The sequence below is a fragment of the Oncorhynchus tshawytscha genome, linkage group LG16 (assembly GCF_018296145.1).
Source record: "Oncorhynchus tshawytscha isolate Ot180627B linkage group LG16, Otsh_v2.0, whole genome shotgun sequence".
NCBI classification, from domain to species: Eukaryota; Metazoa; Chordata; class Actinopteri; order Salmoniformes; family Salmonidae; genus Oncorhynchus; species Oncorhynchus tshawytscha.
Genome location: NC_056444.1, coordinates 52,434,852 through 52,461,720, shown reverse-complemented (window position 1 = coordinate 52,461,720; position 26,869 = coordinate 52,434,852). Strand labels below are relative to the sequence as shown.

Here is a 26,869-nt window from a genome sequence, read left to right as displayed (position 1 = left end):
GAGGGGGCAAATACTTTTTCACTGTACTGTATTTGCACTTACAGAAGTAATGTCAAATTCTCTAATATTACAGCCATTAGGTAACCACATTATGTTACCTATTATCTGAATCTAGGTAGATTGACAGACAACTTTGTATAAAAAAGCTCAAAATGAAACTTTGCAGTAGTTTAGTAGGCTCTATACCAGAGATGTGGACTCGAGTCACATGACTTGAACTCGAGTCAAACTCGAGTCACAAAAATATGATGACTTGCAACTGGACTTTGACTTTAAAACCAAAGACTCGTGACTTGACTTGATACCCTCCCCAAGCCCAAATATATAAAATGATGCTATTAAAAAAAGTGTGCAGCGCATCATTTCTTCATTTACGGATTACAGTTTGAATCGGACAGCAGCCAATCAAATTGTGCGTGGCAGTGCAGAGGAACGTCGGTGGGTGAATTCAGATGGAGCCCTTGGAATGATGATACCCCAAATTATTATTTTCAGATATAAAAACAACACTGTATCAACAAAAAACGGATTGCAACTTGCAGAACATGCGGGAAGAAAATTACAGACGGAGGCACAACAATTTCCAACTTTGTTCGACATTTGAAGCTGCACAAAGAAAGGTAAATCGTGGCTACTATAACCGACAGCTATCCATCACAGGAGGTTGTGTGTTTATGAGTGTGTGTAACTTGTTTCATGAGTTTCTTTTTGCTGACTTGTGATGTCTGGAGCCTGTATTGTTACATATTGTCCCCGCGCTCAGATGAGCGACCTGGTGCGCCTTACCAAGGGCTGGCTACTGACTGACGTAATGTCCCTCCTGATAATCGATAAGGTCGTCCTGGAACGGTACCTTCGGGCCCTCCCCTATGAGATGAAGAAGGCGGCAAGCATGCAGAGCCTCCAAAGCCTGGAGGATTTGCTGACCATGGTGGAAACCCACCAGAACACCCAGCATCTGCTGAAAAGGGCCTGGGCAGAGAGAACGGACGCGTGGAGGGGGAAGAAATGCACTGAGAGAGGTGAGGGACTGAAGGGGGCCCGGACGGAACCAGCCGTGAAGCAGGAGGGCGACCCGAACCGACGATGACGTCCGCTGCTAGACCCAGATCAGAGGCGCTGCTATGAGTGCGGTGAGCCAGCGCACACCGAGATGGCCCCTTCGATGGTTCCAGTACGAATTGATGGTGTCGACACCAGCGCTCTGACCCTGGCCTAACTGCAGTGGCTCACACAAGAGGGGAAAGACAAACTGAGGGATGGTATCCTGGGGACAGAAAGCGGTTCCCAACCTTGCCGGTGTGGATAACCACCCCAAGGGGGGAGTGCCAGATGCACGTGGGGGCCATTGCTAACCTGCCCGTGCCCATTCTCCTCAGTAGCGATTGCCCTCTCTTCTAGGCACTGTGGAGGAGGGACCTGGGGAGGTGCGCGCACGAGGTAGGAAGGAGAGGAAAATGGACTGTCACCTGCGCAACCCATGCCCCGCTGCGATAGATGTCCACTGGGCCCAAGTCGGACCAGGAGGAGGGAGACGACCCTGCGCCGGGAAACGAGCCATCGTCCGTGGAGGACCGCAGGCTCCCCTTTATGGAGGTGGAGGCACCAGACGGGCCGTCTGACACGGGAATCCTCACAGGCCAGTTTTGGACGGCTCAGTTAGAGGACCCCAACATCCTGAACGCGAGGAGCCAGGTGATCAAGGTGGACAGCACGCTGTTACCCGGGGTAAGTGAGTGGCGCTACCCATACTTCGCCATCAAGCATAATTTGTTGTATCAGGTAGTAAAGCACAATGGGGAGACGAAAGATTTGTTTCTCTTACCCACCCCGTATGTTAGTTCTGTCTTGCAGCTCGCCCACCCCCACCTGCTCGGGGCACACCTGGGGATGGAGAAAACCAGGGAGCGGATAGGAAATCGGTTCCACTGGCCCGGATTCAAGCGCACCGTGGAGGGCTGCTGTTGTACCTGCCTGGAGTGCCAGATCACAGCCCGGAGGGCACATTACAGAAATCCTTTGGTTCCCTTGCCCATTATAGGGATGCTGTTTGAGCTGGTGGTGATGGATCTGGTGGGTCCGTTGGTGAAGACCATGAGGGGACACCAATACATCCTGGTAATCATGGATTACGCCACCTGGAATTCAGAGGCGATCCCATTACACATGGAGGCAGCAAAAAGTATTGCACGGGAGGTCTTCCATCTATTCAGCCAGGTGGGTATCCCGCAGGAAATCTTGATGGAGCAGGGCACCCCATTCATGTCTCATGTAAAGAAAGCGGTGCCTGCAATCTTTTACAAATTAAACAGGTGAGGACCAGTGTGTACCATGCACAAACAGACGGTCTAGTTGAACGCTTCAATAAGACCCTAAAGCAGATGCTGAAAAAGGTCAGTGAGCGAGATGGGAGGAGCTGGGACCAGCTGCTGCCGCACCTGATGTTCTCGGAGTTCGAGGTACCCCAAGCGTCCACTGGGTTCTCCCCCTCTTGTATGGCCGTCAGCCCCACAGACTGCTGGACCTAGCCAAAGAGGTCTGGGAGAACCAACCGATCCCCCTTCACAGCATGGTGGAAAACGTGGAGAAGATGAGGGAGAGGATGAAGTTGATTTGGCCAGTGGTGAGAGAGCACATGGCCCAGGCGCAATGAAAAAGGTACTGGTGCTGATCCCCACCATGGAGAGCAAACACCTGGCTACATGGTATAGGCCCTACGACATCGTTGAGTGGGTAGGCGACATCAAATATTGTGTCCGCCAACTGGGGCAGAAAACTTCTTCAGCTTTACCATGTGAATCTAGTGAAGAGGTGGCACACACGAGAGGAGCTGTGTGCAACGTGGAACCGGCCACAACAGAACCCACCCTCTGTCAAAGTTTCCATGGGGGAAGACCCAAGCCTGACCAAACGACAAGCGCTCCGACAGTTGGTCCAGCGGAATACGGCCGTGTTCTCCGAAGAGCCGGGAGGAAAGGATCTCGTGGAACATTATATCAAATCAAATGTTATTTGTCACATGCGCCAAATACATTTCACCTTACAGTGAAATGCTTACTTACAAGCCCTTAACCTCTCTAGGGGGGGGGGGTGGAATGCTACCGTCCCACCTGGCCAACATCCAGTGAAATTGCAGAGCGCCAAATTCAATAACATAACGATGTTATGGACTCTTAACAAATGGACTCTTAACAAACTTAGTTGCCCCTTGCTGAAGTTAGCAAGGTGTTGTAGCAAACGATGAATAGAATGGGCTTGGTACCTCTAACCCTGGCAATTTGACTGGTAAACTCATGGTTACACTTGCAATGGTTGCCTGGTATTGTGATGCAATAATCTCCATGGTAATGTAAAATGTTCATTCAAATGATGTTAACTGATGTGACTTTTGTATGCCAGTTGAGTTGAATCAACAAATCACATCACATACTGATGGGTACGTGTACTGCATTTACTTCCTGCTCTTACTTCCTGCTTTGCGCCTATGGATACACTCACAATGGCTGCCAGTCCCCACCCATTATGCCACCATTGACTTGAATGGGGTCGCCTGTTCTATTCATTCTATTTATATGGCAGCACATGCAGTCAGGAGCGGAGGAAAGGAGAAAATGTGCATCCCCCAAAATATTTTGTCTGGCCAATTACCATCATCCAAAATTCCATGACCTTTACAGCCATAGGTGGTACAATCCTAAGAGCTAGCGAAGAGTCAGTGAGTGAGTGAGTGAGTGAGTGAGTGAGTGAGTGAGTGAGTGAGTCTTACAGATAATGTTTTTGGACATGCCAGATAACTGATCTAGACTATCCATAGAGGTATCATGCTATACCTGGTACTAGTCTGGCCACTAGGCACTTATCAGCTTCCAGGCATATAGGGGCTCCTTGTGGAAACATTCTTTATCTGATTTCTGGTGTGTTCCCTATTGCTAATGACTGTCTCAACAGCGTACCACTGCCCCCCTGACAGGGGTCCCTTAGTTTTCAATCATTAGAAGCACTTGGAACTGTTTTAATGTCAGTTAGCCAAGTGCTGGCAGGTGGCCAGCTCTTTAGACAGAGACTGTTATTGCCACAAGGGTCCTTCAAGGGGTTGACTTTTTACAAAGCTGGGCCGGTCAAGTACTCATTTGGGCTGAGTCCCACAAACATTCAAGGGAAAGAAATGTAATCAGGCAATGCTTGGTTCTCAGCCGCTGGACCTTGAGTGTCTGCCGGCTTTCTATCCATCAATGTTCCATAGAACATTTTATTTCCAAATAGAGCATTACCGAATATAACTATTTGGGACATTTGCATACTTTTCCATCTAGAAATAGTGTAATGCATTAACTCATACAATATATCTTGAACTCAAAACACTGCACAAGGGTCACCGGCTGCAAATTGCCATTATACTGAAGCTATAGATTTAAGTTGATAATAAAAAGCCCACTCTTAAAACAGAGGAGCCAGCTAATGTAATCCATTCCCTGAGAGCCTGAACTGGGGTTAGTAAATACAATAAGAATCACATACGTACTGAATCATTTTTTGATTCTTATGACAAATTAAATTTCTACAAGCAAAGTAAGCTAAGTTGTCCCACATTTTTTGGCCTCTACATTTATTTGGTTCTTTTATATATACATCTTATTAAGCAGAATTGACTGTAATGTAATCTATCCTATAGCCATACACCCCATTACACTAAGATATGATCATCTTATAATGGATTTTCTGCAAGAATGTTGTGGGAATAGCACAGCTAGCTACCAGGCTAGAAAACGCAACGACTATGCAAAGGGAAGCGTAAAGTATTTCATATTTTTCTGAAATTATTGGATTTAGCTCTTTCTGGAGTGATATCATAGGGTTGATGTTACTCTTTCTGGAGTGATATCATAGGGTTGATGTTACTCTTTCTAAAGTGATATCATAGGGTTGATGTTACTCTTTCTGGAGTGATATCATAGGGTTGATGTTACTCTTTCTGGAGTGATATCATAGGGTTGATGTTACTCTTTCTAAAGTGATATCATAGGGTTGATGTTACTCTTTCTGGAGTGATATCATAGGGTTGATGTTACTCTTTCTGGAGTGATATCATAGGGTTGATGTTGTTGTCACAATGTATAAAATCAACATTTGAAGCATAGTTATTGGACAATTGCTTTTTTGGATGGCAATTTATGAGAATTCAGTGTGGAAAAATTACACTTCAATTTACCCGCTGTCAAATATTATATTGGCAAATATATCGGTATCTTTAAGTTTTGTCCCCCCCAAAAATTAGACCCCAAAAAACATAGGTCGGACTCTACATAGGATGGATTTGACTCGTTCTGAAGTTAAATAATTAGAAGATATTCTTTCTGAAATTGTATCACTGGATATCAAGATGCAATGATGAGTTGAAGCAAGTGCATTAAAGCTGGGCTGGGCAACTGGCAGCCCTTTGGCCTGCGGATCAATTTCCAAAAACGGGTCTGTTTTATTCACATTTTCAAGTACTGGTGATAAATCATGCATTTTGATTCTTGCATAGATTGTAATGGACACATATGATGGCTGTAAAATGCTTTTTTGAAGGTTGTACTGATTATGATGAGCTAATGCTAAGCTATTTGGCAGCTATGTGTGGCGCCATGTTTGTTGACATTATACAATGCATTATGGGTGTCACGTAAAAGTCTGTCAGACCAACGATGTTATTACAAAATGAGGTGAAGGGATGGGTCACTCATGTTTCGAGTAAACTTCCGCAAGTGAATGAAGGGAAGTGAATGATGATAGAAGACACACCCCCTTCAACATGTATACTGCAAACAGACCAAACTCATCTCCTCTTATTATCTTTGGTTGACGTGAAAAAACAAACATGGTGGCTCGCTACCCATCATCGGATTACTTTTGATTTTTAGAAAGTGTTTGACACAACGTGTCAAAGGGCTAAATCCTCTTCCCAGATCTCGGTGCGTTTTACACTAATTGACACAGTGGTTGTTATTCTTTCCCAATTAAAGTATTACTCACATTTGTGGAGAAGTGTCATGTGTCATTGTCACTCCAGAGGTGGTTGAGAAATCTGGGAAAGTTCCTTAGTTCCTGCTATTGCAAATAGCCTGGTCTGTGTTAGAGATTGATGGAAAAACCATCAAACACCAAGGATGAAGAAGAGAGTATGTATGCTGCTAGTGCGGACAATATTGCCGGACAAAAGGATGTTTTCCAAATGGATATTTGCACTTTAAAATTTGGACAAACATTTGGTGCATCCTTCCAATTATTCAATTATTTTCTGTGTGAGGTTTTTGTCTTCTCTGCCTGTAATACAAGTTTTCAGAACATGATCATGGATTTGAATTTTATTGTGCCACTACACAGTCATTAAACTGATTCAGACACAGTGCAGGATAAACCAACTGAGACAGCAGTAGCTTCTGCAGTCTGCTTTGATAGAGTGTGTCTGGAACAAGAAGACAGGCCCCACTCTGCATAACAGACATGTCTGTCTTACATGTTGAAGCAGGTCGTTGGAGCTGGGCCCTCGCATTCTTCAGGGGGTTTCCCTGTGCGTTTACTGAGCTAAACATAGCAACAATGGCAGGTATTTCTGACAGACTGTCTCTCCGAAGAGGAATCTGTTTCACTGTCACCTACGCACACATAACCCAGGACAGCCCACCATCCTGTCACCGCTCTCTCCTTCACAGTGACACCTCTCCTCTTCCCTCCCTCAATACCCACACCCATGTCTGTCTCCATTTCTCATTCTCACCACTCTTTCACTTCCTCACACTCTCTCTCTCGCTCTCTACATAGCCACAAAATGTACATCTTGCTCCCTTTCCCTCTAGCCTATATTTTAATCTCTCCATGGCTGTATTGTCACTAGCTCTCATCTCAAACTCTCTTTCCTTCTCCATCTTCACCAAATTTCTCCTCTTCCTTCCTCACCCCTCCATTCTGTGTGGTTCTAGCGTTCCATGGTGAGCTTAGACCTCCTGAGATGTGGGCACCACCAGTGTCCCCCTCTGCCCTGGCAGAGGGCCAACAGATCCTGTACCCCCTCCCCTGCACAGAGGGTAGCAAGGTGTGTCCCTTTGTATCACATATAGCAAATTCAGAGTGAGACGCAGGCACACACACATGCACACATAGCTCCACAGAGACATCGTCAGGAAGGAAGAGTGATATGTTCAGATAAAGAAACAAACAAAATATATATATACACACTTCCGTTCAAAAGTTTTAGAACACCTACTAGGGGTTTTTCTTGATATTTACTATGTTCTACATTGTAGAATAATACTTAAGACATCAAAACTATGAAATACCACATATGGAATCATGCAGTAACCAAAACAAAGTATTAAACAAATCCAAATATATTTTACATTTGAGATTCTTCAAACAGCCACCCTTTGCCTTGATGACAGCTTTGCACACTCTTGGCATTTTCTCAACCATCTTCACCTGGAATGCTTTTCCAACAGTCTTGAAGGAGTTCCCACATATGCTGAGCACTTGTTGGCTGCTTTTCCTGCTGTCCGACTCATCCCAAACCATCTCAATTTGGTTGAGGTCAGGGGATTGTGGAGGCCAGGTCATCTGATGCAGCACTCCATCACTCTCCTTCTTGGTAAAATAGCCCTTACACAGCCTGCAGTTGTGTTGGGTCATTGTCCTGTTGAAAAACAAATGATAGTCCCACTAAGCCCAAACCAGATGGGACGGCGTATCGCTGCAGAATGCTGTGGTAGCTATGCTGGTTAAGTGTGCCTTGGAATCTAAATATCACAGGCAGTGTCACCAGCAAAGCACCCACCACACCATAACACCTCCTCCTCCATGCTTTACGGTGGGAAATACACATGTGGAGATCATCCGTTCACCCACACCATGTCTCGCAAAGACACAGAGGTTGGAAACAAAAATTGCAAATTTGGACTCATCCGACCAAAGGACAGATTTTTTGCCCCAAGCAAGTCTCTTCTAATTGTTGGTGTACTTTAGTAGTGGATTCTTTGCAGAAATTCGACCATGAAGGCCTGATTCTCCTCTGAATAGTTGATGTTGAGATGTGTCTGTTACTTGAACCCTATGAAGCATTTATTTGGGCTGCAATTTCTGAGGCTGGTAACTCTAATGAACTTATCCTCGCAGCAAAGGTAACTCTGGGTCTTACATTCCTGTGGTGGTCCTCATGAGAGCCAGTTTCATCATAGCGCTTGATGGTTTTTGCAACTGCACTTGAATTTGATTTGATTTGTTTAACACTTTTTGGGTTACTACATGATTCCATGTGTCATTTCATAGTTTTGATGTATTTCCTATTATTCTACAATGTAGAAAATAGTACAAATAAAGAAAAAAACCCTGAATGAGTAAGTGTTCTAAATCTTCTGACCGGTAGTGTATATGAGAAAGAGCCTTTATTGTCAATATCGGGCAACAGCGCACTTCAACGTTTGGAGTTCTAAATTACATTGTGTTCAAGGGGTGCTTGCTTTCATTTTATAATTATGTTTTGGTGAATAAAGTGAAATTGAAGTATTCATGTCGCTCTCAAGACCCCAGCTCTGAAGTCTCACATAAAACTAAAATTGAATGAGGGCATTCATAGTTAAATACACTGAAAGGGCATTCATAGTTAAATACACTGACTGTAATTGTCTTACGTTGCTGTTGAACACTCACATAAAATTAGTAAGGTAAGGCTCACCTTTGTATGACAAATGCACTCTGGGAGCAGTCCGTGCATTGGCATGGCAACTGTAGACACATAAACTCAGTAGAAAGAGGAGGAGGGCTTGGGTGGTCTCCATAGCAATGACAGCAGTGTTAACCTTTGGAGTCCTACAAAGGGGAAAGGTAAAAGCAGTACAGATTAACTGAACATCACTTAAAACCGTCAAATCACTGCAACCATTTAGAGAGACTTCGACATAGAGGCCTTCACGAGTACAAAAAGTTAGAGCCATTCGAAAATAGACCAAGGTCTTTTTTTACATCTGGACCCGATACGCATCAATACATTTTTTAAACATACAGACCAGTTCCAAACGGACCCTAGGACAACTAGACCCATTCTGTACAGACCTTGTCAGATCCAGACCCTTTCCAATCAGAGCCGAGTGACGGAAGCAGCAGCAAGGGCAATTTATTTGTTACTTTATTAACCAGAGGTGATAAAGCGCGAGGGACAGGAGGTAGAGAGAGGTGACGCTCTAGCAGGGGCCGTGCTGTGTGTAGGCTACTGTGAGTGATTATACAATCTCTCTCTCTCTCTCTTCTGCTGCAGTCGGGTTCGGATCAGTATGGTCACAGTTAAAATTACACATACCTGGTTATTTGGGTACAGGTGGATCCGTAAAGATCTCTACCTCCACAACCACTGAAATATCCCTTGCACAGAAAAGTGTAGTTTTGAGAAGTTAAAAATAACTTCCAGTCCTCTAAAATGTCCCATTCACATTGAAATCACCCACTCGAAAGCCTTGACCCTGATAATAATCTGTTTGCAGGTCAGTGAGCATCAAAGCTTTCAGAGTTAAGACTAAAATGTCCTCATTAGTAAGATATATCATTAGCATGTCAATAGCTACAAATTCTAATTCCATGAACACTATCAATAACAAGACAAGAAAAAAGAGTGCACTTAAAACTACCATCTGATGCAGAAATATTGGGAACTAGTAAACATTAAGTGCCGGTTTCGCTGACACACATTTAGCTAAGTCCTGGACAATAAGCACAGTCAGTGAAGATTCCTCGTTGAGAATGTTTATTTTTTTTGTCCAGGACAAGGCCTAATACTGTGTCTGGGAAACCCGCCCTAAGAAAGCTATCCTATTTAAAGAGCAACTGAACGTACAGGAATAATGCAACTTCTCCTTTTGAAAACAGCCTATGTGGCATCATATGAGTCAAAAACATTTACTCTAGTGTCAAAATTGACTACAAAATGTAAATAGGATCATTTCGGTCATAAAGTCTCATCCAAAACTGAGACTTGCAAGATAATTAAGAAAAATAGTATGTTACGAAACAAAGGGTACCATTACAGTTTTCCCCGTGTTGGGTTTATTTCAATCCTGCCCACATGCCCCCAGCTGGCAATGTAACAGTTTAGACTTTACGTCCGTCCCCTCGCCCCAACCTGGGCGCGAACCAGGGATGCTCTGCACATGTCAACAGTCACCCTCGAAGCATCGTTACCCATCGCTCCACAAAAGCCACGGCCCTTATAGAGCAAGGGGAACCACTACTTCAAGGTCTCAGAGCAAGTGACGTCACCGATTGAAACGCCACTAGCGCGCACCACTGCTAACTAGCTAGCCATTTCACATCAGCTACAGCAGCACTCAAGTAATCATCAATTCAGAGCGCAGCTACACAAGACCCAATCGTAATGCCCATGGTCAATTTGGTTTGACATTCGATATTCCTATTGGGCAAGTTAGGGACAACGGGAGGTTGGTGGCACCTTAATTGGGGAGGACAGGCTCATAGTAATAGAACGGAACCAATGGAATGGTATCGAATTCATCAAACACATGGTTTCCATGTGGTTGATACCATTCAATTCACTCCATTCGAGCCATTGTTATGAGCCGTCCTCCCCCCAGCAGCCTACTGTGTTAGGGATCATCAATAAATTACACAATGTACATGGGACAATATTTTAAAATGTCGATAGCTCCAAATTTCAGTGACTCAAACCAACTATAAATTGTAGAAATTCAAATACAAATATTGAAAGCATTTAATGAGACAACTAAAAGGTGTGCAATATGAAAATATTGTCCCATTTACATTGTGTAATTTATTGAAGGTCCCTAACTAGCCCCACAGATAGGCTATACAAGGTCAAACCAACTTTGCCACAGTAGCACACTGGCAGGCTGAAGAAAATTAGTTAGCTTGCTAGCTAGTCTAGGTTACTTCAAGACACAAGACCTCATTAGACTGTTTCAACTTATCTATAAGGGTGAGTGAGTGTAACTGTGTACTGTTTTGGCAGAGTGAAAGAAAAAAAGCTTCCCACATTTGAACGCACACAAGAGACACCCACATCAAAGTACACCTCCAAAACCCAAATCGCTTTCTGTATCAATTCCTAATGAGGGGAATAGAAAAAAGAAAAAAGATAATGAGGGGAATTGAAACAGTGGCCAAATCAGGAAGTTCAGCCCCCCTTTAACATAGTGAGAATAGACCACTTAAACGATCATTGAACTGTTCAACTTTGTAGAAAGCCTTATCAAGTCATTCACATTCAGGGGCTTCTTTACAACACGGATACCCAGATAAATATGATGCCAATCAATGACAACAATACAGAAAAACCAGTGAGACAGAAAACTCAACCTGGTTCACATGATTCCATTGAGGGAAATGTATTGTTCCTGTGATTGGGTTCTTATAAAATAGATTGGCTATCAGACAGCCAGGGAGCAGCACAAAGTGATGTCTCTATTGACCTGTGTGCCCTTCCCCTGACACTGGGACAGTGGTGGAGTAAAAAAGACTGTGAAAGTGGGGCAACTAGAACTTACCCATGAGTGACATGCTCCAAAAGAGATGAGGAAAGTGAGCACTCCGAGACAGAGTTCTTAAACACTGCAGCCAAATCCTGGCAGCTAATACAAATCCCTGCCACATTGTCTTGCTTTAAATCTGAAACTCTTTTAGTAAGAGACTGTCTAAAAGCACGAGAACCACCAATAAGGATCACACACACACTCACTCACTAGGCCTCAAAATCGAATGTAAATCATGTCTGTTTAAGTTAGGGCGTGGGTGCTGTACTTTATTTCCCCACATATACCCAAGGTTAATGACGGGTTATCATAACTATAACATAAAAAACTCAGACACAATACAAAGATGCACAATACAAACGGTTTAAAGAAGTGGGTGGCAGTCCAATCACCTCTGACCAGATGTTGAATCGTCGCAAACAGCCACCGTTCGTAGTCACCCAGCAGGTGATCACTTACACAACATGGCCACTTGCTGCTTTTAGCCGTTCGTTGACACGGTGGGTCTGAGCTGTTACCTTCATTGATAATATTGCTTTTCTCTGTCAACATGCTTACAGTGCAATCGGAAAGTATTCAGACTCCTTCAGTTTTTAAGTTAAGTTACATTCTTACTCTAAATTTAAAAAAAATCTTTAACAATCTACACACAATACACCATAATGTCAAAGCGAAAAAAAGAAAAAAAAATGGTAAATGTATTAAAAATGAAAAACAGAAATATCTTATTTACGTACAGTTGAAGTCGGAAGTTTACATACACCTTAGCCAAATTTGTAGCCAAGTTTTTCACAATTCCTGACATTTAATACCAGTAAAACATTCCCTGTCTGATCACCACTTTATTTTAAGAATGTGAAATGTTAGAATAATAGTAGAGAGAATGATTTATTTCAGCTTTCATTTCTTTCATCACATTCCCGGTGGGTCAGAAGTTTACATAAACTCAATTAGTATTTGGTAGCATTGCCTTTAAATTTGGGTCAAATGTTTCGGGTAGCATTCCACAAGATTCCCACAATAATTTAGGTGAATTTTGGCCCATTTCCTCCTGACAGAGCTTGTGTAACTGAGTCAGGTTTGTAGGCCTCCTTGCTCACACACACTTTTTCAGTTCTGCCCACACATTTTCTATAGAATTGAGGTCAGGGCTTTGTGATAGCCACTCCAATACCTTGACTTTGTTGTCCTTAAGCCATTTTGCCACAACTTTGGAAGTATGCTTGGGGTCATTGTCCATTTGGAAGACCCATTTGCGACCAAACTTTAACTTCCTGACTGATGTCTTGAGATGTTGCTTCCATATATCCACATAGTTTTCCTTCTGATGATGCCATCTATTTTGTGATGTGCACCAGTCCCTCCTGCAGCAAAACAACCCCACAACATGATGCTACCACCCCCGTGCTTCAAAGTTGGAATGGTGTTCTTCGGCTTGCAAGCCTCTCCCCCTTTTTCCTCCAAACATAACAATGGTCATAATTGTCAAACAGTTCTATTTTTGTTTCATCAGACCAGAGGATATTTCTCCAAAAAGTATGATCTTTGTCCCCATGTGCAGTTGCAAACTGTAGTCTGGCTTTTTATGGCGGTTTTGGAGCAGTGGCATCTTCCTTGCTGAGCGGCCTTTCATCTGCACAAGGTCCTTTGCTGTTGTTCTGGAATTGATTTGCACTTTTTGCACCAAAGTACGTTCATCTCTAGGAGACAGAATGCGTCTCCTTCCTGAGTGGTATGACGGCTGCGTGGTCCCATGGTGTTATACTTGCGTACTGTTGTTTGAACAGATGATAATTTTCTGGAATTTTCCAAGCTGTTTAAAGGCACAGTCAACTTAGGGTATGTAAACTTCTGACCCACTGGAATTGTGATATAGTGAATGATGAGTGAAATAAATTGTCTGTAAACAATTGTTGGAAAAATTACTTGTGTCATCGCAAAGTAGATGTCCTAACCGACATGTCAAAACTATAGTTTGTTCGCAAGAAGTTTGTGGCGTGGTTGAAAAACAAGTTTTAATGACACCAACCTAAGTATATTTAAACTCCCGACTTCAACTGTAGTTTTTTTCCCTTAACAATCTACACACAATACTCCATAATGAAAAACCAAACCTCTACGGAGCTCTATGGACAATTCCTAATGACCTCATGGCTTGGTTTTTGCTCTGACATGCACCCTTATATAGACAGGTCCCACCCTAAAAAATAGGGTCTGAATACTTACACTAACGGTCAAAAGTTTTAGAACACCTACTCATTCAAGTGTTATCTTTATTTTGACTATTTTCTACATTGTAGAATAACAGTGGAGACATCAAAACTATGAAATAACACATGGAATCATGTAGTAACCAAAAAAGTGTTAAACAAATCTAAATATATTTTATATTTGAGCTTCTTCAAATAGGCACCCTTTGCCTTGACGGCAGCTTTGCACAAAAAGGAAAAAGGGAAGGAGTCGAAATACCTTCCAAATGCACTGTTCATTGGAGAAATTATTTAAGATACTCTTCAAAGAGGTAGGGTTTCAGACATTTTCAGGAAGATTTGCAAGAACTCCGTTGTCCTGACTGCAGAGGAAAGCTTGTTCCACTATTGGGGAGCTTTTACTGGGCTGAGCAGGAGCTGCCCTCCCATAAGGGTTGGAGGCCCAAGATACCAGAAGGTGGCTGAACGGAGTGCACTGGGTTGGGATATAGGGTTTGAGCATAGCCTGAAGATAAGGAGGGGCAGTTCCCCTTCCTGCTCCGTAAGCAAGCACGAGGGTCTTGAAGATGAAGCGAGCTTCCACTGGAAACCAATGTCATGTGCGGTGGAGCGGGGTGACATGGGAGAACTTAGCAAGGTTGAACACCAGGCGGGCTGCGGAATTCTGGATAAGTTGAAGGGGTTTGATGGCACAAGCATAGAGCCCAGCCAACAGTGAGTTGCAGTAGTCCAGACGGGAGATGACAAGTGCCTGGATTGGGACCCGCACCACTTCCCGTGTGAGGAAAGGTCATACTCCGGATGTTGTAGAGCATGAACCTGCAGGAACGAGTCACTGCTTGGATGTTTGCAGAGAACAACAGGGTGTTGTCCAGGGTAAAGCCAAGGTTCTTTGCACTCTGGGAGGGGGACACCATTGCGTTATTGAAATGCCTGGTAATAGGGAATCATTGATATTTTATAATGAATAGGCTGACACATTACCTTTAGCTATACAGAATATCTCACCACCATGCGTTTCCATCTCCTCCTTTCTCTCCTTCATTCCTTCCTTGAGTGCAGTGATAGGGGCTGTCAACAGTTTAATTAAATATGTTTTGTTGTGGGGCCTCCCGAGTGGCGCAGTGGTCTAAGGCACTGCATCACTACAGATCCTGGTTTGATACTGGGCTGTGTCACAGCCGGCCACGACCGGTAGAACCATGAGGCGGCGCACAGTTGGCCCAGCGACGTCAGGGTTAGCGGAGGGTTTGGCCGGCCGGGATGTCCTCGACCTTCGCCTCTCCCGAGTCCATATGGGAGTTGCAGCGATGGGACAAGACTGTTACTACCAATTGGATATCACGAAATCGGGGAGAAAAAGGGGGTAAAATAAATATGTTTTCTTGTGAAAACACGTTACTATCAATGTTCCCGAACAGATTTCACTTGCTTTCCCAAATGATGTACTGGGTAGCTGCAGGAACATGGTTGGAGAGCCCATGGCATACAGAGTTTGGGCAGAATATCACCTGTCATGCAGCGAGGCTGCATGCTCCTCAAACGGTGGTTGATGCATGAAGTGAAATAAGTGTTCTTATAAGCCCAGATATTTCTATATGCAATCCCGTGTGAAAGCAGAGTTTTGATGCTTGCCACTAAAAAGAGCAGGATCCCAGCTGAAACTATATTTAGGACTATTTCTCAGCTGCTCCACTATAAAACCAGAGTAGCCCACCCGACATGAATTAAACTGCGGGAAAACAGCCTCCATTCACTATTCGAGTGAATACAGATGATATCTTTTTTTCCCCTGCCCCAGTTCCTATCCATTTGATAATTGGGCATTCTAAATCGATTTGAAAATATATATATTAGTAAAGGCAAGAGTAAATTGGGAATAGTCCGATGGGTGAAAATATGATCGCTTGATGAGAGAACAGAGTGTGCAGCCTAAGGCAAGGAACAGAGAGCAAGCATTTTTGCGACTTTTTCAAATAGTCAATAGCCTATAGTCACATCATGCAGTTTTGATTTCTAAGACATTCTAAGGTTTGTGTCATTCACAACTAAATTAGCCAAATAACTCTAAATATAGCGTATAGAACCTGTTTCAAATGATCACTTTTACACTCAACATAGCCACTTCAAATGCACACTCGCTAAGGAATAGAAAAATATCCTTATATATTTTATTAAATTATATTATCTTATTCCATTATATTATTCTTACAATAAAATCATATAACATGAAATAATGGCATGGGACTTATTAGCATATCTTGTCTCCTAAATGAACTAGCCTACAGCCTATGGAATGACTTATAGCCAGATAACATAGGACGACTACATTTTGTTCATATCATTATGTTTCTTTAGACCTGCCTAAAAAAATTATGAATTTATTGTGATGGTGTATATTAAATTAATTTTAAATATAGATGTTCCAAAAGCGCACATCAGCGGCTTGTATGCTTGGAGGCCTGGAGATGCTAAACGTGTTTATGTTAATTAAATGGCCAATTGGTTTCTTGAGGAGGGGCGGAACTCTGGACATCTTGAAATCAGTGGTCAGGGATGAGTTAAGTGAGGAATAGGAGAATATCTCCAGAGATGGTCTGGAGAAGGGAGGGGATGGGGTCAAGTTGGCAGATTGTTGGGAGGCTGGACATCACTAGTCGCGGGGTTTTAACTGGAGAAAGAGGAGAGAAAGAAGTCAAGGTGTAGGGTAGTTCTGTGTGAGTTGGATCAGTGGGGTCTGTGAATGAGGAGTGGATGTCGTCAACCTTATTTTCAAAGTGGTTGACAAAGTTTTCCGCAGAGGGAGGAGGGAAGGGGATGAGGTGGAGGATTAAGAAGGGAGGAGAAAGTGGAGAAGAGTTTCCCAGCGTTGGAGGCAGACGCTTGGAATGTAGAGTGACAGGAAGTGGCTTTAGCACTGATACACAGGAAAAGGAGGGAGTGGAAGGATAATAGGTCCTCCGGAAGTTTTGTTTTCCTCCATTCAGCTGCCCGGAGCCCTGTTCTGTTAGCACGCAGTGAGTCATTCAGCCACAGAGTGGGAGGGGAAGGTCGAGCCAGCCGGGAGGAAAGGGGACAGTGAGAGTCAAAGGATGTAGAAAGGGAGGAGAGTAGGGTCAAACAGGCAGAGTCAGGAGGGAAAAGGATTTAGGAGAAGGGAGAGAGGATAGGATAGAAGAGGACAGATTAGTGGGAGAGAGAGAGCGAAGATTGCGGTGGCACAAATCAAATCAAAGTTTATTGGTCGCTTACCCAGATTTGCAGATGTTATAGCAGGTGCAGATAAATGCTTATGTTTCTAGCTTCAACAGTGCACTAATATATAATATAAAAACTAGAAATAAAAAAATATCAGAATGAGCAATATCAGAAAGAGTCCGGAATAAAAAATATATATAAATGGTGTGTATAGCAGTGGAGGCTACTGAGAGGGGGACGGCTCATAATAATGTCTGGAAAGGAGCGAATGAAATGGCATCAAACAATTGGAAACCATGTGTTTGATGTATTTGATACCATTCCACTAATTCCACTCCAGCCATTACCACAAGTCCGTCCTCCCCAATTAAGGTGCCACCAGCCTCCTGAGGTGTATAGACAGTATGGACAGTACATGAATAGAAAGGTGTGTATAGCAGTAGTTATATTGGGTGACCAGAAAACAGGCGCTGTTGCGCCTTCTTCACCACGCTGTCGGTGTAGCGGAACCATTTCAGGTCCTCAGTGATGTGCACACTGAGTAACTTGAAGCTTTTGAACCTCTCTACTGCTCTCTTGGCTGTTGCCTGTAGTCCATGATCAGCTCCTTTGTTTTGTTAACGTTGAGGGAGAGGTTATTTTCCTGCCACCACTCCGTCAGGGTTCTACACTCCTCCATGTAGGCGGTCTCGTCGTTGTTGGTAATCAGGCCTACAACTGTTGTGATGTCAGAAAACTTGATGATTGAGTTGGAGAAGTGCATAGCCATGAAGCCATGTGTTAACAGGGATTACAGGAGGGGGCTGAGCACACACCTCTGTGGGGCCAACGTGTTGAGGATCAGAGTGGCGGAGGGGTTGTTCCCTACCTCACCAATTGAGGTCGGCCCGTCAGGAAGTCTAGGACCCAATTGCACAGGGAAGGGTTCAGACGCAGGGCACTGAGCAGTGATGAGCTTGGAGGGCACTATGTTGTTGAAGGCTGAGCTGTAGTTGATGAACAGCATTCTCAGATAGGTATTCCTCAGGTGGGATAGGGCAGTGTGCAGTGCAATGGCGATTACGTCGTCAGTGGATCTGTAGGGACAGTATGCAAATTGTAGTGGTGTCGGGTAAGGTAGAGGTGATATGATCCTTAACTAGCATCTCAAAGCACTTCATGGCTACTGACGTGTTTGCTAAGTTACCGTCGCTTTCTTGGGTACATGAACAATGGTGGACATCTTGAAGCAAGTGGGAACAACATACTGGGATAGGGAGAGATTGAATATGTAGTAAACACACCAGCTGGTCTGCACATGCTCTGTGGACACGACTTGGGCCGGCAGCCCTGCAAGGGTTAACACCACACTGACCTGTGGTACTAAGCCCATTAATATTATCTAGCCTCCAATACCCTACTCAACAAATTGGATGCAGTCTATCACAGTGCCATCCATTTTGTCACCAAAGCCCCATACACTACCCACCATTGCGACCTGAACACTCTCGTTGGCTGGCCCTCGCTTCATACTCATCGCCAAACCCACTGGCTCCATGTCATCTACAAGACCCTGCTAGGTAAAGTCCCCACTTATCTCAGCTCGCTGGTCACCATAGCATCACCCACCTGTAGCACACACTCCAGCAGGTATATCTCTCTGGTCACCCCCAAAACCAATTCTTTCTTTGGCTTTCTCCTTCCAGTTCTCTGCTGCCAATGACTGGAACGAACTACAATAATCTCTGAAACTGGAAACACTTATCTCCCTCACTAGCTTCAAGCACCAGCTGTCAGAGCAGCTCACAGATTACTGCACTTGTACATAGCCCATCTATAATTTAGCCCAAACAACTACCTCTTTCCCTACTGTATTTATTTTATTTTATTGATTTATTTTGCTCCTTTGCACCCCATTATTTTTATTTCTACTTTGCATATTCTTCCACTGCAAATCTACCATTCCAGTGTTTTACTTGCTATATTGTATTTTCTTTGCCACCATGGCCTTTTTTTGCCTTTACCTCCCTTATCTCAGCTCATTTGATCACATCGTATATAGACTTGTTTCTACTGTATTATTGACTGTATGTTTGTTTTACTCCATGTGTAACTCTGTGTTGTTGTTTATGTCGAACTGCTTTGCTTTATCTTGGCCAGGTCGCAATTGTAAATGAGAACTTGTTCTCAACTTGCCTACCTGGTTAAATAAAGGTGAAATTAAAACAATTAAAAATCTGGTGTTCACAGATGTATTCTGGAGTTAGTTCCAAATGACAAACAGTTCACCTCAGAAGTCTAGATAGGGGTGGTCCTATCCTGAGAACATGTCAACATCTCTTAGCTCACATGCCACTGGGCAAAAACTGGTTGAATCAATGTTGTTTCCACATAATTTCAATAAAATAATCAACGTGGAACACTGATGGTATTTGCAAAAAGTAATCAACGTGAGGAAATGTCTTTTTTTTCACCCAACTTTTTTACCTAAATCCAATGTCATGGTGCCATTTTTTGTTTAATTTCAGGTGGAATTCACTTTAGTTGACAACAGAACCAATTGTAAATCAAAAATAGATGTTGAACAGACATATGTGCCCAATGGGACACTACTGTCTGCCCACATTTCACGCTGCAATCCGAGTCATTAAAGTGGTGTGGAAAGAGCTGTGTGCTGCCCCCAAAGAAAACATGTTGGGGCCTGAAAACCTGCAACAGTTGATACAACCTTTCACAGCATTATTGTCCCATAAAGTAGCAACGTGCATGCCCTGCCCACCTGAGCATCTGTCTTTTTCAGCCAGTTATTTCCTGTGTTTGAGGGGTGCAAAATCCACTTGTCACTTACAGTTGAAGCCGGAGGTTTACATACACCTTAGCCAAATACATTTAAACTCAGTTATTCACAATTACTGACATTTATTCCTAGTAAAAATTCCCCGTCTTAGGTCAGGATCACCACCGTATTTTAAGAATGTGAAAAGTCAGAATAATAATAGAGAGAATGATTTATTTTAGCTTTTATTTCTTTCATCACATTTCCAGTGGGTCAGAAGTTTACATACACTCAATTAGTATTTGGCACCAGTCCCTCCTGCAGCAAAGCACCCCCAACATGATTCTGCCACCCCCCCGTGAATCACAGTTGGGATGGTATTCTTCGGCTTGCAAGCCTCCCCCTTTTTCCTCCAAACATAACGATGGTAATTATGGCCCAAAAGTTCTATTTTTGTTTCATCAGACCAGAGGACATTTCTCCAAAAAGTACAATCTTTGTCCCCATGTGCAGTTGCAAACTGTAGTCTGGCTTTTTTATGATGGTTTTGGAGCAGTGGCTTCTTCCTTGCTGAGCAACCTTTTAGGTTATGTCGATAACTAATTTTACAGTGGATATAGATACTTTTGTACCTGTTTCCTCCAGCATCTTCACAAGGTCCTTTGCTGTTGTTCTGGGATTGATCTGCACTTTTTAAACCAAAGTATGTTCATCTCTAGGAGACAGAATGCGTCTCCTTCCTGAGCGGTATGTCGGTTGCGAGGTCCCATGCTGTTTATACTTGCGTACTATTGTTTGTACAGATGAACGTGGTATCTTCAGGCGTTTGGAAATTGCTCCCAAGGATGACCCAGACTTGTGGAGGTCTACAATTGTTTTCTGAGGTCTTGGCTGATTTGTTTTGATTTTCCCATGGTGTCAAGCAAAGAGGCACTGAGTTTGAAGGTAGGCCTTGAAATATATCCACAGGTAAACCTCCAATTGACTCAAATGATGTCAATTAGCCCAGAAGCTTCTAAAGCCATGACATCATTTTCTGGAATTTACCAAGCTGTTTAAAGGCACAGTCAACTTAATGTTTGTAAACTTCTGACCAACTGGAATGGTGATACAGTGAATTATACGTGAAATAATCTGTCTGTAAACAATTGTTGGAAAAATGACTCATGACATGCACAAAATATATGTCCTAACCGACTTGCCAAAACTATAGTTTGCTCCTACCCCCTACTTTTTCGAACATTCTGTTAAAAATCGCGCAACATTTCAGCGCCCTGCTACTCAGGCCAGGAATATAGTATATGCATATGATTAGTATGTGTGGATAGAAAACACTCTGACGTTTCTAAAACTGGTTAAATCACGGCTGTGACTATAACAGAGCATCTGTTTCATCGAAAAGCGCAGGAAAATCTGATCACTGAAAATGGAAAAAAATATCCATGCGCCACTTCCAGGAATTGTTAAAGGTGAACCGGATTAAATGAGGCCGAGGTTGCAGTACCTACAGCTTCCACAGGATGTCTAGAGTCTTCTCATTTGCTTCGGATTTGATTCTTGGTCGAACCGACCCAAGGGAACCGATTCCCTCCGGCCTCCAACAGGATGTTTTGGTTGAGATTTCTCCGGACATTTTTTCCAGACGGCCACCTATAGAATTTACATCGCCTCCTGATGAATTTTATCGCTTATTAACGTGTACTAATACGTAAAGTTGCATTACAAAAGTATTTCGAAGTGTTTTGTGAAAGTTTATCGTCGACTTTTTTACTTTTAAAAAATGACGTTACGTTATGAAACGCTATTTTTTTCTGTTTATCACACAGTCTTCATAGATCGATATCTAGGCTATATATGGACCGATTTAATCGAAAAAAAGACCCAATAGTGATTATGGGACATCAAGGAGTGCCAACAAAGAAGATGGTCAAAGGTAATGAATGTTTTATATTTTATTGTGCGGTTTGTGTAGCGCCGACTATGCTAATTATTTTGTTTACATCCCCTGCGGGTCTTTTGGGGTGTTACATGCTATCAGATAATAGCTTCTCATGCTTTCGCCGAAAAGCATTTTAAAAATCTGACTTGTTGCCTGGATTCACAACGAGTGTAGCTTTAATTCAATACCCTGCATGTGTATTTTAATGAACGTTTGCGTTTTAACTAATACTATTAGCATTTAGCGTAGCGCATTTGCATTTCCAGAGCTCTAGATGGGACGCCTGCGTGTCAGGTAGGAGCAAGAGGTTTTAACAATAAATTTGTGGAGTGGTTGAAAAAATAATTTTAATGACTTCAACCTAAGTGTATGTAAACTTCCGACTTCAACTGTAAATCTCGCTGGATTGCTTTCATTTTACTCCTACAACTCTTTCAAACTCTTGCTTGTACCTGTTGTTTCCCATTAACGTTATGACTGTGGAAATGTTTGCAATGGCCGGTAAAACACCCCAGTAATGGTTGAAATGGGCTCAATGGAATACAATGGCTTTCATTGAATCTATAAAAACAGCTTAGTTTGGGATTTAACGCACCATCTCGACACTAACAACACGAGAAAGATTACTTTTTAAAATTCCACAAAAAATGTACACCCATAAAGTTATCAAGAAAAACAGTTGAAATGTATACAAATTAGATGCGCTGAAATGAAAGCAACTTCCGAAAATGAACACTCGGATTATAGTGATATTATGTCTGACCTCGCAAACAATGTAAAGTATGTTTAGATAAGTGTAATCTAGAGCCAAGTGTGTTGATATTTAATCTGAGAGTATCCTGCTATTGACACACTTGAGAATTATGCAGGAGAAAGTGACAACAACAGTAATTAATAAGGAAGTCCAGACAGCACAGGTGAGTGCAGGAAAGTAAGTGTTTGGTGGATGCCGCCCTGTTCCACCCCTTTATGTTAATGTATTAATATATGTAAATTCACTCAGTGTATTTATGCAAATGTCACACATACCATTTTGTTTTTATTTTAAACACCAAATATTTAAAAATACCTGATACAATAAGAAAAACTAAGAGTGCATTCTAAGGGGGAAAAAAGCTTAATTTTACAATAAATGTAATACCTGAATTCCCACCAAAATGCCTGAACTCATTCAATATTTGTCCGTGCAAGTAAAATATTTATGTGCCATAATTTAGTCAATATCTGATAGATTAAAACATTCAAAAAGTTTGGAGTATCTTCATCAACAGTCCAACTGTTGCATTTATTATAATTGTTTTAAAACCTTTTAAACAATTTTGATGACTGTTCCTACATAAATAACCAGGGACAGGCTATAGCTGAGTGCTAAATCCTTGATCTTAGGATACTGTATAATGATTAAATTCATCACTAAGAAATCCATTAAAAGTTACAGTAAATGGATGTAGTAACTGCACAGGAATTCCCCAAGATACATGACTTTCCTTGAGGCATGAAGGTATTGAATCAGTGTCATCAAACTCATTTCCACTATTTGTCTTAAGCATTTTATTTTTATACAATGGCCTTCACTTTGATATTAGAAAAGCTAAATTGCTCTGGAGTACTGTACTTGAGATTATAGTTAAACCATGAGGTCGAAGGAATTGTCTGTAGAGCTCTGAAACACGATTGTGTCGAGGCACAAATTTGGGGAAGGTTACCGAAAAAAATCTGTAGCATTGAAGGTCCTGAAGAACACAGTGGCCTCCATCCTAATTAAATGGAAGAAGTTTGGAACCACGAAGACTCTTCCTAGAGCTGGCCGCCTGGCCAAACTGAGCAATCGGGGGAGAAGGGCCTTGGTGACCAAGAACCCGATGGTCAATCTGACAGAGCACTTGAGTTCCTCTGTGGAGATTGAAAACCTTCCAGAAGGACAACAATCTCTGCAGCACTCCACCAATCAGGTCTTATGAAAATTGCATTATTTGGCCTGAACGCCAGGAAACCTGGCACCATCCCTACGATGAAGCATGGTGGTGGCGGGGGAAAGATGAGGAGAGCAAGGTACAGAGAGATCCTTGATGAAAACCTGCTCCAGGGTGCTCAGGACCTCAGACTGGGGTGAAGGGTCATCTTCCAACAGGACAATGACCCTAAGCACACAGCCAAGATAATGCAGGAGTGGTTTCGGGACATGTCTCTGAATGTCCTTGAGTGGCCCAGCCAGAGCCCAGACTTGAACCCAATCGAACATCTCTGGAGTGACCTGAAAATAGCTGTGCAGCAACGCTCCTCATCCAACTTGACAGAGCTTGAGAGGATCTACAGAGAAGAATGGGAGAAACTCCCCAAATACAGGTGTGCTAAGTTTGTAGCAACATACCTACTGTAAGAAGACTAGAGGCTGTAATTGCTGCAAAGGTGCTTCAACAAAGTACTGAGTTAACCTTTCTGGCGCATGCGTTCCGCTAGAGACCCACCTCGACAACATCTGGTGAAATTGCAGAGCGCCAAATTCAAAATACAGAAATAGTCATAATAAACATTCATAAAAATACAAGTGTTATACATCGGCTTAAAGATGAACTTCTTGCTAATCCAGCCGCTTTGTCAGATTTCAAAAAGACTTTACAGCCAAAGCATACCATGCGATTATCTGAGGACAGCGTCCCGCTTACAAAAGCATACAAACATTTTCCAACCAAGTAGAGGAGTCAGGAAAGTCAGAAATAGAGATAAAATTAATCACTTACCTTTGAAGATCTTCATCTGGTTGCAGTCACAAGGGTCCCAGCTACACAATAAATGTTTGTTTTGTTCGATAAAGTCCCTCTTTATATTCTAAAAACACATTTTTGTTGGAGGGTTTTGCTCAGTAATCCACTGGCTCAAAGGCGGTTAAAACATGCAGACAAATACATCCTAATAGTACCGTTCGTCGAAACATGTCAAACGATGTTTTTAATTATTCCTCAGGTTGTAAATTGTCTAAATAATCAATAATATTTCAAAGGAAAAACAACGAAGGGCGCTGTCACGACTCTCACCGAAGGTGGCTCCCCTACCTGTTCGGGCGGTGCTCGGCGGTCGTCGTCGCCGGTCTACTAGACGCCACCGATCCCTTTTTCCTTTTCTGTTCCTTTGGTCTTATTAGTTGCACCTGTTCCTTATTGTGTTTCTTGATTTTTGTCTATTTAAGCCTGTTAGGCCCGCCTAGGTTTGTGCGGGATTTTATACTGTTAGTTTGTGGATGTTCGATTGTATTTTATTTTTCCTGACATTTTGGGTCCTGTGTATGGGCCGGTCTGTTGATGCGCCTTGTGTTTTTGGCATGACCATTTTTTCCGGTAATAAAATATACATTTATTCGAACCCTCTGCTCTCTGCGCCTGACTCCAAACCCACTGTCCTTAAAGGACTCTGACAGGCGCGCACTCGGTCACGCACGCAAACCAGCACTGCATGATTCTACAGTCCACTGACAGAAAGGTCTCTTTCTTCTTCATTTTTCAGAAAAGAAGCCCGAAACAATATCTAAAGACTGTTGACATCTAGTGGAAGCCATAGGAACTGCAATCTGGGTCCTAACCCATGAGATACTCTATAGGCATTCAATTGAAAACTACCCACATCAAAAAAATCCCACTTCCTGGATAGATTTTCCTCAGGTTCTCACCTGCCATATCAGTTCTGTTATACTCAGAAATTATTTTAACAGTTTTGGAAACTTTAGAGTTTCCAAAATTCATATGCATATCCTAGCTTCTGGGCCTGAGTAACAGGCAGTTTACTTTGGGCACGCTTCTCATCCAGATGTCGAAATACTGCCAAGCCATAAGAAGTTTTAAGGGTCTAATTACTTACTCAAATGTGATATTTTTCATTTTTTAACCCTAACCCATTCTAACCCTAACCCTAACATTTCTAAAAACCTATTTTTTCTTTATCATTATGGGGTATTGTGTGTAGATTGATGAGGGGGGAAAAACGATTTAATCAATTTTAGAATAAGGCTGTAACGTAGCAAAATGTGGAAAAAGTCTAGGGTTCTGAATACTTTCCAAATGCACTGTATATCTGGACAACTGTAATTTGACCCAGAATGCACTAAGTATACAAACTTTAATTTGACCCAGAATGCACTAAGTATACAAACATCTCAGAAGTTCACCCCAGGTGAAACAAAGACTTAAGAGTTTGCACAAGAGAGCAGAAGTTTACCCAGGACTTTGAGGGTTTAGTGTCCATAAAGAATGTTGATACATTTCCAAAAGCCACCATTCATAGTAATCCTCCTGCTCTTGGTTTCTCTGTTTCATATAACCAGGCTTATGGAGGTTATTTTTTTCCTAAAGGCACATTTCTGGCAGGAGAACTGTGGATATGGATGGTAAAAATAAAAACATACAATAATTGGTTCATAAGGCTTTTGGATCCTTCTGCAGAAGGAATTTCAAATTTCAAGTGCAGATTTTCTGATTTCAAGTGCAGATTAGGAGCTGGTTGAAGTAACAGATTGTATATGGTTTTCTAGGGCACATGGTCACAGGGGAAATGGAAGGACGTGCCCAAGAGGCCATCTCTTGTGTATGTCACCATGCATACTGCATCTCCAACAGTACAGGGCGCATAGAGATACAACTAGTGTTCGATCTCTATGACTGGGCCCTTATTTCCCCTCCCATTCTTTGCCACACCATTCATTCATGAAAGTATATTGATGAAGACTGGGATCATATCAAATGGGGTTCTCCATGCTTCAGCAAACAATATATTCACAGAAGAGGGGTTCAACAACCAAGACAGAAGTTAAAAAGAATGACTTGCCCAGGAAACTCTTCCAACTGTACCTATGCGTTTCCATCTGGAATAAAGTCTGAGACAAACATGATTATCTCATCTCTGACTGGTGTTTTGAGTGCTCTACCGCTAGGAACCTTGAATTAGTCAAACTGTAGAAATTGTTACTGTATTTCACTGCTTCCAAGTCAAATAGCATCAGTTTAAATAAATCTAATCAAAATGATATGTCCTAGGATCCCTCTGAGGGTTTCCATCTTTGATTTGATCATGTGGACGTCGAGCATTCCACAAGTCAAATTAATTCAACTCAATAAAAAGACAAAGGCTGGTATTAAACATTGCATATTTTCCTCACTGTGACTCAGACTCGAAGTGTTACACAGTTCAGCAAGCTTGTCCTTGAGTTTTAGCCTAAAGTTCTCTGGTTTTGTCTACCCTAACATCAATC

At 42.5% G+C, this 26,869-nt stretch overlaps 1 protein-coding gene across 1 annotated transcript in view; it reads right to left on the bottom strand.

Annotated features, from left to right (window-relative positions):
- Positions 1–26,869, bottom strand: part of LOC112233057 (semaphorin-3F-like) — a 104,546-nt gene that overhangs the window by 45,152 nt on the left and 32,525 nt on the right. Inside the window, exon 2 of the mRNA XM_024400436.1 lies at positions 8,708–8,841. Coding sequence (XP_024256204.1) covers positions 8,708–8,810 — 103 coding nt within the window. The 5' untranslated portion in view covers positions 8,811–8,841. The remainder of the gene's footprint in view (positions 1–8,707; positions 8,842–26,869) is intronic.